General features: G+C 42.1%; 1 protein-coding gene across 1 annotated transcript in view; it reads right to left on the bottom strand.

The window, feature by feature from the left end:
- Positions 1-1,333: 1,333 nt before the first annotated feature.
- The window catches only part of txnrd2.2 (thioredoxin reductase 2, tandem duplicate 2), a 21,837-nt gene continuing 7,834 nt past the window's right edge, over positions 1,334-15,336 (bottom strand). Inside the window, exons 9-17 of the mRNA XM_035658400.1 lie at positions 15,088-15,107; positions 14,700-14,791; positions 14,430-14,604; positions 8,828-8,964; positions 6,888-6,983; positions 6,328-6,420; positions 5,092-5,163; positions 4,529-4,626; positions 1,334-3,905 (exon numbers count right to left, since the gene is read on the bottom strand). Coding sequence (XP_035514293.1) covers positions 3,782-3,905; positions 4,529-4,626; positions 5,092-5,163; positions 6,328-6,420; positions 6,888-6,983; positions 8,828-8,964; positions 14,430-14,604; positions 14,700-14,791; positions 15,088-15,107 — 907 coding nt within the window. The 3' untranslated portion in view covers positions 1,334-3,781. The remainder of the gene's footprint in view (positions 3,906-4,528; positions 4,627-5,091; positions 5,164-6,327; positions 6,421-6,887; positions 6,984-8,827; positions 8,965-14,429; positions 14,605-14,699; positions 14,792-15,087; positions 15,108-15,336) is intronic.

Below are 15,336 nucleotides of genomic sequence, written 5' to 3'. Positions count from 1 at the left end.
AGCTACAGTTGTAGCAAGATCAAATATGTAGTCTTTAGATCGTTGAAACAATCAAGAGAACCTTGACATTCCTGTTGGGGAGTATTCAGACTGCAGGCAGAGTGACAATCCAGTGTCAAGATTAAAATGTGCCTTTGGACCGGGGAGTGCCCACAGAAGTAGTGGCGGTTACTGTAAACTGTGTATATTCATAGAGCAAATGAAAGGAAATCACACCAGCTCATCTCAACACCCTTTTTCCCATGGTTGTTTTTGTGAGCCTACCATTAGGCTTAGTGCATGGCTTCAGTGGGTTCTTTGAGCTAATTGTCTTGAACTTGGGAGGCCAGATGAGGGAGAAAGCACCTAAGTCTAGTTAGGAGATTCACCTTGGCTTACCAGTCTGAGATCCCCTTTTTTTTCTACATCAAGCCTCCTGAAGACCCTAGCCACCACACCCCCCTCCAGGCCCTGCAGGCATCTCAGGCTGACAGCTCTTGAGCCAGATACTGGCAGTACAACAGAGCAGTCATAATTGGCCCCTATTCATTTCTCAGGGATAATCCTCGCCTAGGTTGAGCCTTTTCTGTTCCTAGCGTCATTTTTTCGCTAATGTTTACACAAGGTATGTATCGGTTTCTCCTCCTCCTGAGGCTTTTGCTCCGGTTGTGGGGCTGTATACCCAGTATGTGTGTTTTAACGTGTGTCTTAGGGTTCTGCTCTTCCAGCGGGGCTGCTAGAGCTCAAGACCTAAAGTCACAAAGGCCTTGTGAATGTCTGAGTCAGACAACTGTCAGCGTTCAATGGGCTGGATTAAGAAAGAGCGAAGAACCGAGCGCACCCTGACATGTTGACATGTTCTACTAAGTGCATTTCAAGGTGGATTTAGCTTGTTTGCTCCATTGTGGAGGGACAGAAGAGACACAATTGCTAAATGGGACTGCCTATTCTTGAGATGGTGGTTGAACTTTACTCCTGCTGTCTGGGTTATGGCTGACACCGGCTTCATTCTCAGGGTGAGTGAGGCTGCTGTGGATCCTGAGGAGGTTCAGGGGTTTCAGAGAGCTCTGTCCTTAACCAAACAAACACAGTGGAATTTCTGCCATTGTTGGTGCTGAAGGTTGAGTGACAGGGCCGCATAGCAGAGCAGCCTGTCAGCAGAAATGACTCCGGGTCAGAGTGTGACCACCCCTTGTAACACTGGTCAATATTAAGACTCAGACATGTAATTCCATATTAACCTGAGTGGTGTTAATCTTCTCATCTAATTCTTGGCAAGAAAGAAAACAAACACATTTTTAAAAATGTTGTACTATTACTTTAAGTACATGCAATTATACTTTACATATTCTTTTTTTAGTGCAGTATTTTCTTTCTGTAACACAGCTATCAGTTTCATCTACTCTCAGCAAGAGTATACATTTTGTTTTTATAAAATAAACATAGCCTAGTGAAAAGAAACTCTTTCCACACATGTGCTGTATGCCTATGTGTATACGTGTACACATTCATGCACATGGACACACGATACAGATGCAAGCAACCATGCAGTCATTTATGTAGAACACGGAACAATCAGTCAGTGGGAATCATTACTTTAATGGTGACACTGTGCATTACTTTACATATAAATTATGTATAACAAAGCTTTAATGGAAAATTACACTTCTCTATTTACAACTAGAAAAGTTGGCAGCCAGGTGACATCAGGCCTGCACTCCCCAGTTATGGGTTTTAGCGCAGGTCATCATTAGCTGGCCGACCTGAAAGTTGAACCCTGACCTCCCCCCCTGTCCGTGGGGCACAGCTGAGGCTAACTGGTCAAGTCTTGGGCCTGGAGTGACTGATCGATAACAATGAACAGATCATTCAAATTAGACAGATTTCATAATATGAATCGAATACTATTTCATTATTGAGCATGTGAGCAGCCACACTGTGTATAAAATAATAAAGCGGATGAGAAAAGGCAGAAGGGAAGTGGAGGGTAAAAAGCAAACAGACATTACAGTTACACTGATGGCCTCAATAACTTCCCTCACGTTGCCTTGGGCCCACCCTGAGGTCTCTGAAGTGGCTCGTTAAGCACAGGAACATAGACTCAATTACTCTGGGCAAACACACCGCTACCGCTCAGTGTTGTGTTGGTTGGCTGGTTGGTTGGCTCTGTCCGTCCCCTGGCCATCCTAAGCCCCCTCCACCCTGAGCCCCTCAGGCCCCTGCCGTGCAGCGCTGCAGCATGTGAGCCCTCTGTGCTCCGAGTGATAGAGTCAAGCTGTTCCTGCTGAGCGGAGGTCAGGGTCCTTCAGTCAGCACCTCAGCCCTGAACAGAGCACACAGGAATCCCCCCTTCCCTCCCTAACCAGGACTGAAACTCGGCTCTCTCTCCTCTGGCCCAGGTCCAAATAAACCTGGTACCTCTCTCTTTCTCTCTCTCTCTTTCCTCTCTCCATCTCCTGGCACACTGTCACTCCCCTCATCGAAATCATTAATCAGACCGGGCAGATTAGACTTCAAATAAAAATAAACTACGCCCAGCAGCCTCCTCTTAGGTCCCCCAATTTCTGTAGCAATGCACATTATTGACAGTCCTCCTCCTCCGCCTCCTCCTCATCCTCTACTTAATAAACCCAAGATGTCCAGTAGAGCCAGCAGGTTGAACATTTGAGCACTTCGGCTCACTGTTACTGCTTTATTGATATAAACAACTTGCCTTATCTTCTAGGGTGATGACTCTTTAGACCTTACCTGCCATCCATGTAAATACACAACAGATAACCCTTATCAGTTTGGCACCAATAAAGCCAGTCTGCTTTTAAACGTCATCCAATAGCACATATCTTTTATAGGGATTAAAGGGATTAAATGTGCAACCTGAATGTATTCAGGCTTATGTTTTATCCAGTGACTACTTTATCCTGTCTTCCAAAAAAAGGGGGAGAACTGGAGGGCAATAGTGCCACCTTTGGGTGAGGCTGAGTAGTACAGTTCTAGCAGAGCTCTCACAGCACTGATGTCAATGGGTAGAGTTGCCCTGTGCTTAGGCTGTGGCATCGATGTTTGGAGTCCCGCTGTATTCTTTCGTGCAGTGGGATGGATAAGGGCATGGGAGGAAAAGGAAGGGGTCTGCTGGGCTCTAAACAAGCCGGAGCTCCCTGGCCAGGTCTTAGCTGGCTGACTGACAGGCGGCCCACCGACTGTTTGTGTGTGTCCATGGGAAATGGGGCGGTGTCGCTGCGGCGACGGCCCTGGGGCTATCCATCAGTGTCATAGGGGGAGGGGGTTGTGGGGGTGTATGGTATGTGTCACCTCCAAGACTAATGGACAGGAAGTACAGCCAGAGAAACAACAATATTTGCAGAATATATATTCAGAAAAACGTTAAGGCTCAGTCCACGGTTCTCGTACGATTTCAACAAAACCCTGCGCGCAGGCCTTAATTCTGATTGATGAGCCTGTTTATTTAAAAGACGCTCGCTCTGCAGCCAGAGCTCTCACTAACCTGATCTATAGCCCTGTGCTTTTAGAACATACACTCACAACCTGCATGTGTATGAGATAATCATAGTCTTGGTTATCACATGATGTGTCAGTGACACTAACCTGGGCGGCCAGTGATGACCTGCAGGACGGAAGAGAGATCAGAGAGATCACAGAGAGCACTGTAAAACTGGGGGCCATTTTGGGGCCATATAGGAGAGGGACGAGGAGAAAGAGCAGAATAAACCAAAGTTAACTTCTTTCTAAAGCCAGAGAAGGACCTTGTGTGCTCACTCGTGTTCAGAGGCCGAGGTGCTTAACCTCAGCAGCCGGTGACCGTGGCGTCCAAGCCGGAGCGTTTTGTGATGTTGACCTTGACTACCTCCTCGGCACAGGTTGGGTGGATGCCTACTGTCTGCAACAGGTGGGAATACGTTGCTCCACACCTGAGACACATACAGACACAAAGAGAGGTCATTCAAGTTGCTTTTAGTCACACTCTCTCTGATTGACTACTGTAAGATCTATTATCCTTGAATAAGTCCTTTTGTCACTTTGTGTGGTATGGTCTTGTTTTGAAACAAAAGCTTTTTTCTCTTAAGGACCTGAGTAAAGACCCAGCTATAATTCTGTGATGAGTTTCATTAAGGCAGTTCATTGTTTGCATAACACCTTGTAAGTCAGGTGTTATAACTTTAGAAATTCCAAAAAGGGCCCTTTCTAATGATATACAATATACTACTACTACTACTACTACTACTACTACTAATAATATATTATGTTCAAATAAAAGTGACCAATACCACATCACCTAAAGCAGACAAAATAGGTATATTTTACATTGGTGTCTAACATTTTAATGTTTGGTTTGCTGAATGCATGAGTGAAAGTAATCAGGATTGACGAATCCTAGAAAATTCCAATCCATTCTGCACATCTTGGTGAGTTCGAGAGAGTTAAAACACATCAACTGAACACCATAACTGTTTGGATGGTTGTTCCATATGACATACATGCACGAAAAACACCAACTTTACCGTCAATACATTTTAGGATTTATTAAACTTACTGAAAGCCCAGAGCAAAGCCTTGTGTGATTTCTCCAGCGTTTGGACCAGTGAAGTGCAGACCCAGGATCTTCTGGTCTCCACCCCGCTCACATACCACCTAAGGAGGTAGAAAACTGGATTTAAGCCAACGTGGTGTTAGCCGTAGCTGTGTACCCTTCACTTGTTTTGCTCCACATGGCTCTCTCATCTGCTTTTGGTTGTAGCTGTCAAACCACTGTATTTTAGGATTATTTTTAGCTTTTTGATTGGTAGAGCCAGTTCTCAAAAGCTGACTCTCTAAACCACAGGTGAACACATCAAAGGTTGGCAGGATTACTTAATGGTTCGACAGTTCAGGCTGTTTCATGTCTTGAGTCAACCCCACTGAAAATGTCGTTCGAACAGCAGTATAACACCACCAACCTGCTTCAGGAGGCCCAGCTACTCCTGCCCTTCATCTACATGCATGCACAAACAGTGATTCTCACACAAACATGCTGTGGAAAGAACTCAATTATATATATAAAAGGCCAACAAAATCTCCTCAAAAATACATATAAAAAATTCTGCAGTGCAACCCTACCTTTAAGTAACACTGGCTGGCGTCACGCTCTGCTACAGTGAATTCCAGAGGCTTGTAGAAAGCATGGTAGACCTACACAGAGAGAGATGAATCATATCAGCAGAAATTACAAAGAAAGTATTACTGTGGATCTCAGATTTAGCTTGTGTTCTGCCTACAGCCAATCCGTACTTCACAGTGATCTTTGCTTTAACCAGCAGAGCGTACTAATGTGCAAACAAAAACTCTGAGGGAGTTTCCAGCACTGATGATGATCTCTGCTTGTCCACATTTTGTACAGTGATGAATTCACATTTTCTGTGAACAGTCAACAAAAAATGCTTTGCAGACAATACAGCATTCCTAATGAGAATTAGTTTTTTACTTTTTACAATAGCATAAGACACACTCATATGTTAAATTTAGTATCAGGTTTGATACCCTTTTTGTTTAATTGTGATCACATTCTGATCCTAAATCTCTTGCCCTCACGCCTTATGAGCTATTCAAACACACTGTAGAAAATCAGAATAAAGATATCTATGCTTGCCCATGATAGTGACTGATTTCAAACTCTTCACTGAAAACGTGTGTGTAGTGTGTTTTATTCTACGGGCGAACGTGCCGACACAAGTTGTGAGGGCCGTGCAGCTGTCGGGGGCCGGTGCTACAGCTCCTCCTCAGATCTCAGCGCGCCTGTCATCACCCCATACACACCTCAATCAGGCCTCCTGCTCGCCTGTCAGTCACAGCAAGGAGCCCCACCTCGCCGGCTAAACCGTTTATCAGCGGCTTCGTGCAGGTGTTGGCTAGCATCTGGCACACTGCTCATGTACGCGAGCACGTAATATATATAGAGCCGCTTGCTGCTGCATTGTATGCGTGGGTCAATGTTTGTTTATGGGTTATGGATCATTGTATCTTTTCTACAGGTTGATGGCAGCAACAAGCCACTAACACTGCCTGTGTACCTTTCTTTGTGCATGTGTGGCATATATTTATTGGTGAACAAACAAAACTCATAACATCACACATCACAGATCACCCACATCACAGTTACAGTCACACTTGTTGACCAATGCTACAGCAGTTCTGTGTTAAGAGTGTGCGATAAGTGTGCAGTTGTATTTTAACTTGAAATGTGGACATATGAAGGGCTTTTATTCAACATACTACAAATTCATTCTGGAAATATTTAGCTGAATGTTCACTGTTTACAGCTGTATTATAGCATCACATCTACCACATCTATTTTACCTCTATACCGTCTTTTCCGTGCCTCTTCTCAGCCTCCTCCTCAGATAAACCCACACAGCCATATTCGAGGGGGGTGAACACCGTGGTGGCCACCTGACAGACAGACACACATTATACATGACATTATATTAACCAAGTGATTACTGATAAAATAATCGGCAGATGAATCAATATTGAAAATAATCATTATTTCCTATTTTATAACTCTTTTGACAGTTTCTGGACCTTTTTCGGGTCTGAAATATTTAATGTATTACAGAGTATTGATTGCTTTTGCTTTAGATTTCAATACCATGGAGGGAGCTCATATGAATAATATTTTTCAAACGTATCACTTATATATTTTTTCAGTTTATCCCTCTAATATGAATTTAAGATACTCATCACTGAAATAAAACCTCTATTAAGACTTCCAGAAGAGTTGAATGCAAGTATATAGCGATGATAAAGAATAATGATGACATTTCAGAAAATGCCAGTATGTTTATGCAATGATTCATCAGAGACCTCAACCACAAAACACCAGTGAAGGTTATAATTACTCTTAGTGTGTGTCTTACGTTGTCGTAGTTCATGAGCTCAGTGCTGTGACCAGCCAGTCTGCGGGCAAGGAGCTTTCCCGCTTTTATAGCTGTTGGGGTCAGTTCAGGACGACCCTAAAGAAAGAGACAATTGAATTTACTTCAGCATTTCTGTATCTCAAATGCATTAGATGTAGATCTAGTTCTTAAGATTTCTTGATCTCAGTGTAAGTATCAAGCAGTCTGAAGTTTAAACCATTTGGTTACTCATTTATGACTACACACATTGATAGTCAGTGCTGAAATAGTGTAAATACAAACAGACAGAGACAACGTGGAACATGAGTCTGTGGCTATCTTAAGTGCTCAACATTTAAACCATCTAGCTCTGAGAAAAACTTTGCTTCTTTGTTTTTGCCTTTATTGTTCTGGATGTCAGCCAAAACAGACAAACACAGTCTTGGATAGACACACATAGACACACATAAACACACACACACACACAACTGAATGGCGCAGGAAACAGTAGGGCTGCAGGGCAATTCTAAAGACATGACTAAAACTTGTTAAATTTCCACTGCACATCCTGTTGTCCAAAACATCTCCTGCACCTCTGCATGTATGTGGATGTGTGCTCTGGTATTCCAGTAACTGTCATTCGTCATTATAATGCATTTCTTGGCACCGTTTTCTGAGGAGAAAAAACAAAGCCCAACAAAGCACTGGACAAATTGAGATATCAACCCTCCTACTTAAAAAAAAAAAGGGAATAAAAAAGCCTCATCGTTGCTGTGAAAAGCTGACAGACAGATTGGGGTGAAGTATGACTCATCAAAGCAAACTGTCAATCACAAAGAGTGTGTGTGTGTCAGGAGGCCTGGGAGGCAGGAAGGAAGCACACAGCTGGTCGCGGTGAAAAAACAACATTACATGCAGCAGGTAGAACTAGTATTAACATGGCTGGTGGAGCCTGGAACACACAGCGGCAATGCCAATGATTATATGAAGGCTGGTTAGAATAGCTTCACTTAATACTCTGTAGTAGTTGCTGGTATGTCTCTTATGTTTGCACAAATGAATGTCCTACCTTTAATTTAATTAAGATTATTTTTTAAATAATAACTACGATCATTTCTATATTTAGCCACTTTCATCAAATGTTTTTCGCACATTTGGTTTGAATAAGGGCAGAAGAAAAGAAAATGTACCTCTTAAAGACGAGAGGGTTTTAGGAGACCCCAAACAATGAGGAAGTAAAGCAGATATCAACAAAACACAAGGTTAAAGTACTTTTTATATCTAGAGCCTAATCTAAACTTTATCCATCATTTACTTTTTTTTTTTTAAGTACATCAAAAAATATACTTTGACTTAAAGAACATAAAGCCTATCAATCAATATTATTTGCATAATAATCCAACATAAATTCTTCTTATTATGGACTGATAATTTATCGGCTGTAATTTAATTATCCTGATAAATTGTAATCATATAAATTTCCTATTTTATTTCCTATTATTGGCCGATAATTCATCTGCCCTGATAATTGTCGTGCATCCCTACTACAAATCTATATGATCTTCATAGTAAGGACCTACTTTATATTTTAGTGAAAGAAAACAAATGTAAGAAAAAATAGTATACTATTTTAAAGAGGGATGAATATAAACTTTTTTTTTCATATTGGCGTATGAACTGGAGGTCAACATTAGTTTAGCACCCATTACATCTCTGATGTCAAGTGTTACAAGATCTACTTACTACAATTTATTTCAATCAATTAATCTCAGCATTTTCTGTCATGGTGATCTGATGATGATGATGTCTGACTGTGACGGGTGTGGACTTACAGGAACTGGCACAGTGATTTTTACTGTCTAAATAAAGACTAATAATTAGGTAGTGTTTTTCCATCTATGACTATCTTTGTTATCAGGGCTGTTTCTGCTGTCAGTGTGGCGTCTGTTGACAATGCCTACCTCGCTGATGTCACCGAAAGCATAGATGTTTGGCACCGAGGTGGATTCGTCAGCGCCCACGACTATTTTCCCTGTCTCCTTGTTGAGTTGCACACCAAGCTTGTCCAGACCCAGGGTTTTGGTTTCAGGGGCTCTGCCTGAGTTTAATGGAAGGAAACAACACAAGGAGAATATTACATTACATCTCAGGAGAGAAAGAGGTGCGGGAGAGAAAGGAGGCTCTCTATTCAGTGTTCATAACACATTCTGCAGAGGTTTGAAGGCCACCACTGCCCATCCCACACAGAGAACCTTGTACAAGAATTACAGTAGTTACTGAAAGCCTAATATATGCTGCAAAGCTGTCCATTGTTCCTAACACACCTAGTAGCATGCAAATAAAGCCAGTGTGGACAGAGTGGAAAGAGTGAGGACTGACTAAAACAATATGGTCGCATGATTTACCCTCAGGAATTGTTTCATCACTTCAACTGTCTTGCATGCTAAGAGCCTTTCCATCCTTACAATAGGCTGCTAGTGTGGCTAAACATGCCAAACTTTAGCCGGTACCAGCCTCTAAAATGTGAGGATTTGTTATAATTATTGTAAATTAAATATTTCTGGGTTTTGAACTTTGGTTTTGCAAAACAACCAATTCACTATTTAACAAAAACTGCTCAAATATTAAAACACCAGTGCCAGTGTTGGCCTTAAAATAAAAATGAAGGTCAAACCCTAATTTAGAATTGTTAAATTAGAAAACAACAACATCTGGCCAGCTAAGAGAGCTTGAGAGGAGGAGAAACTGATGAGCAGCTGGGAATCGGTATTCCATCGACCCCCGGGACACTCCAAGGTGTGATTTCTGACACTTCCTGGGGGACGGCTGACTGATGCTGTCGACACAGAGTCTCTATGGTGATGGTGCGTGGACCACTCGCTCCCCCCTCCTCTCGATAGCTACTCACAACCTGCCTGGGTAGCATAATAAACACCCCGCACTGAGCTACCCATGTAGATGCTATCGTGCAGCAAAAATAACAAACCCCCGAGACTCTTTTTCCTGGCTGGAGCCGAAGAACAACGCCCCCCCCCCCTTCTCAGACCAGGGGGGCTACAGAGACCTGTCTAGTGCTCCACATGGGTGGTTGAAGGAGGAGCACAGAGGAGGAGGAGAGAGGGGAAGTTAGGCAGTCATGGCCAATTCCCAAAAGCAAGACTTTTAATTTTTTTTCTTGTCCACTGGAATAGTCTGCATACACATCATTGTTTAACTGGTGTAATTTCAAGTGAATTATAGTGGAATTCAGCTTTCAACATTTTGTTGTGTGATGGAAGTGTGTTTTTGCTGTGAAATTGAATTTTCTTATTATTTTTTTAAATATCAGTTCTACATTTAAAAGCAAATATATATATCCAGAATATCCCCTTAGATTGAGTGTGGTGGGTGAAACAGCCATATTTTAACTGGTTCAATTTTAAATATCAGAGAGATAAACAATTTAGAAATTGTAACACTATAATGTAGCTATCAGGTGACTGTGTTTATGAGTCTATTTGTAAGCAAGTCTTTATTTATTTATAAATACTATGTCTTCACTCTTATGTACTGCTGAAAATCCTGAGATGCGGGTGAAAGCTCCTGGTCATATTTCAGTAAGTGAACCTTGAGCTTTTGTTTGGTTATTTCCAGCCTCGATGCTTCACATGTCTTTATAAGTTTTGAACACATTTATTAACAGTTTTAACCTGCCTGTGAAGGAGTTATATATGTGAATTAACTGGTAATAAATGCATTCTAATACACTGTAAGATGTGTTTGTCTGTGTAATCATATCAATAGATATCTACAGCTATGTCATACTGTGTTTTCAATTATGCATTACATTTAAACACCAGTTAGAGTTGTTTCATAGGGGAAGTTATAACTGATGACAAATATAATAACAAATGTGTTCTTATATCTGCTGACAACAACATTACAGTGTAAGTATTTATATAAGTTATAAATACTAAAACAGAGGGTTAAAATAAAGGGTTTCTTTAGTCTTAGAGATTCAATCGAGTTTTTGTCCCCACAGTGGTCGACATCCTGTTGAGGCTTTACCTCCCTGACAAGAATACATTTCTGCAGCTGAAACATCAAATACTTGATACGTTCTGCTTTGAAAATACTGAATTACAGCATCAATTACTGCAAAAATATCACTACTGCACGACAAAAACCCATATCAGTAGGATCTGGTAAGTATAGACTTTGTCTTTACATATCTGGCCTTCCTGTCTGTTGCTCCAGTCACTGCTGTACTGTAGCAGTGACTGGAGCTCCATTGTACGCTGAGGACACAACAACAGTGAGCTGGCTGATAAGGGACTTGGTTGGGGCTGACACACACACACACACACACACACACTGGTCCAACAGATAGGTCAATCAGAACAAAGCCTGTTGTGACATTAAGAGGAAGCCTTTAGACTGCTAGGCTAATTAGCCACAACAACCCACCACAAGTTGAAATGAGAGTCGGACACTTATCTGATCAATCAAATGAACAAAGACAAAAGGCAGAGCAATGCGGGGGGGCGGGGGGGTTCTTGGGGGAATAGATCTGGCAGGATGTCAAAAATTGATTATGAGTTCTATTTCAGGCCAAAAAAGATTTTAAGATGCAAATCGATAAAACGCTCACTAGCTGGAAAAACAAAACAAATGTCTGTGCATAATGAAACATACCAAGAGAATGGAAAATGTCATGGAAACTCATTGCATTACATTTATTCAGTGGTTGGTGTGTTTTAATATCATCCCTGCTCAATATGTGTCCAGAAATGAGGTGTGTGCAACCCAAAACTTAATCTACAAAGTCACCACTATCATTTTTAGCTTTCAGCTTTCCAGCTGATTTTACTCATCTGAGCATTGGGAACACAAACATTGCAGACAGAGTTTAATTTTTTAAAAGATTTCCACAATCAGTTTTTCACCGTGAGAAGTTAGACCTCTTAGATAGAAGTTAGATTTCTGTATTTGTGCGTTTGAGGGGGCTTAGTTGGAAACAGGTGATGTCATGCACCTCTGAGCACCAATTAGACTTTAACAACATTTTAATCAAAATGTGATGACAATTGTGTGTTTGTCTGCTTATGTTCCCAGCACTGTCCATTAAATCGAATCAAATCACGCCCAGAGTCCTGACGAATCAGATTAATTAGAGTTTTTGACCAAAAGGGAACAGTCTTTTTAACTTTCTTGTGAACTTGCACAAACAAAGTCACATCTTAATATGTTAGTAACAGGAATATTGAATCAAATGCTATTTCCCCAATTCCAGGGTAATACAGACAGATTGAGAGACAGAAAAACAACATCTAGGGGTGTCATCAGTAACAGTAACTGAGACAGGCAAATGTCCTCTAAAAAAAAAAACTAGGAAATGTTTTTAAATGACATCCTTGAGTACTGTACCCAGTGAGGAGGAAAACTAATGTGTCCACTGTCCACATGCAGACAGGAAGCATGGAAATGTTCTGTTTCCTGGTGTGTTTCTGCAGGCACACCTGGACATGGGAGCGGCCATGAGACCAGGAAGGAGCAGGGGAAAGGTGGAGCGAGGCAGGGCCGAGGAGAAGGATGTGGCAGACAGTGGTGATACTGTCCCCCGGTCCCCTCTGGCCTTTAATAACTCCACAGAGGCCTGGGACCCTGCCTGGCCCCTAGTGTAAGGTCACAGTAAAAGGAAGTGGCCTTGTACTCATAACTCCTGCTTGCTCACATCAAAGAGCAGAGGCCACGTTCTAACTTGTTCTCACTAAACTGTATGGGAACAAAAGCAGTCATGGATATATAGCTGGGTCTTCCAAGGTTTTAGCTAGTAGCACTAACACAAGGATATTGCTGCTGGTGTTACGAGTATTTCAGGGAAGCCTTTAATATGCAATAGAATAATAATAATAATACTCGTGCTTTAAAAAGGCACCTCACATGGTACACAAAAGCACAATAATAAAAACAACAGAAATGATGAATGAAGGAACTAATGAATAATTTTCTTTACCTAATGTAAAATTTTACGGGAAAAATGCTAAACTATCTTTGCACTGTAAATTGGAATAAAAAAATAATTTGAAATCCTGCTTTTGCCACTCCCAAAATGTCAAGTGCTTCGCTGGGTTTGGGTGAGAACTCTCACTCTAATGAATATAGGAAGCGTAGGGGTTGCAGCAGCTCATGCATGTCAGAATACCTACTGATATATGCACTCAATGCAAATGTCATTCTCACCAGCAGTCTCACGCTGAGACGATGTGGGAATTGAGCCACAGGAGGAAAGAACGAACGTCATCTCAGCTGCAGGGTCACGCACATCCTTGTCGCTGTCACACGCATAGAGCAAGAGAGGAGGACCCTCTTCCCCTCTCTCCCTCACACGACGCTCAAATAAAGCAACAGTCTGGTGAAGTAGGCATTGGAAAAGCCTGGTAGTCAAATTTTCAGAAGCACTGCCTCGTCTTTGAAACAGCTCAACACAAATAAACCGATGGCAGCGGCCCTGACGGATGTTCCCTCCATTGTTACTCATACTGCAGGTGGAACGGGAGAGGTGAAATGATAGAATAGAGAATGGATAGATGTGAAAGAGGAGGAGGAGGAGGAGGTAATGGCAGGCTGAGGGCCGCGGGCAGGGATGGCAGTGACAGATGCAGGGTTGGTTTCCGCAGGGCTGGCATGGGCAGGAAGGCCCAGAGAGGGAGAACAAAGAGGGGAACGCAGTGACCCTGTGCCTGGGTGCATCCTGCCCCGTCCTGCCCCTCTCCAACCAGAGAGCCAGCGGTGGGTGATTAACACTTCCCCTGGCCATTCCCATCACTCAGACTTTATTACTTTGTTTTCAGCCTTGATTCCTCTGCTATCTGCTGACACTGCACTCTATTGAGGATGACAATGAAATTGATGGTGGCAGGGAGAACAGTCATACCAGTGTTTTATTTCAGGGAGATATGTGGGAAACAATATGGGTGGTGCATTACATGTCATTTAAAATAAGGGAGAAGCAGTTCCTGACTGCACTGTACTATACAATAAGGTCATAATTAAGGTGTTTTAATATCTGGTTGATTGTTGTTGTAATAAGGCAGCCTCGTAATTAAAAGGGATGTGACCTACTAAAGTCAAGAAAGAAAGAAAGTCAAAGTCAAGACAGAGGTCTTAATAATTTCAAGTCAGTCATATTACAGTAACACAGATTTTAACATTTTCCTTTCAATCCTATGTTAAGAGTGTTATATCCAAAGTGTGAGGCTATGCAAGAAATGCTTGATGCTGGATCAGGGCAAAACTTGACATTTTAGTGTTTTTGCTTTTAAGTCTTAAAACATGTCAAGACTCACAGCAGACAAGTCCCGGTCAAGTCTTGAGCTCCAATTTTTCTGACTTAAGTCTCGAGTCTAAAGTCTTGGCATTTCCTCTCCTCATGTGTCCATAAGCAACAACAACAACAATAACAACCTGGCCCCTCTGACTTCCATGTGGACTGGATGAGAGGGGTCTTATTAATACATGAATTCAGTTCTTGTTTCAGATTTAAGTGAACTGACCCGAAGATGTGGACCCACACAGACTCACCAACTGCCCATAACACAGAGTCGTAGGTGTCCTTGTGTTCGTTGCCCGTGTGGGTATCAGTCCAGGTCACCTGCAGAGCTCCTGAGGAGAGTTTGTCCACTCTCTTTGGGACACACTTCCATGTAAACTTGGTCCCATATGTCTCCATGTAGTCTGTCACTAGACCTGACATTTGCTGCAAAACCAAAAGAGAATATCCACCTTCAACCATGGCAAAATTCACAATCATTAAGTCCAGAATATGCAGAACTGTAGTTCAGGGAGCAATACCTGATCAAACCCCCGGAGGGCGATGCTGCGAACCATCACTGTGGTGTCCAAGCCAATGCCGGTGAGGAAGCCTGCACACTCCAGAGCCACATCTGAGCAACACCAGGCTGAGGATTATAGTACTGTTGTTGATTTGCACAGCAGCACCTCATGTGTGCCCATAACACAAAGACTGACACTTGCCCAGTAGGAATGTAGCTTAAAAAGAAGGGAAATCACAGTCACAGTAGCATTGCAGATATGGCACCCCGAGTTTAAAACAAGTGCAATGAGTTATTCAGAAATACTATTTGAAACAGGTCTGATGCCAATATCATTTTTACCAGTGACAACCAGTGGACTTTATACAGTGGCTCCATTTACAAGTTCTCTGCCAGAAAAAGGATACAGCTGGCTCCAACCACAAGCCTGCAACGCACAAAGAAGAGAAGCTCTTAGACGTACGAATGATACAATAAAAATACATTTCATCATTTGTGCAGTACACTTTGGCCAAATAAAATAAAGCAAGTCCAACGTTGAAAATGTTTACTTTAAATCCTACAATTAGAGAGGTGATGAATTACAAAACTTCTTAAGCTCAGAGGGAAGAGGTGTGAAGAAAATGTAGAAAACAGGGACAGGAAAAGCTCTCTCT

The sequence above is a fragment of the Morone saxatilis genome, unplaced genomic scaffold, assembly GCF_004916995.1.
Source record: "Morone saxatilis isolate NCDOM2014 unplaced genomic scaffold, NCSU_SB_2.0 Contig16, whole genome shotgun sequence".
Classification (NCBI taxonomy): Eukaryota; Metazoa; Chordata; class Actinopteri; family Moronidae; genus Morone; species Morone saxatilis.
This window is presented reverse-complemented; position numbering and strand designations above follow the sequence as displayed.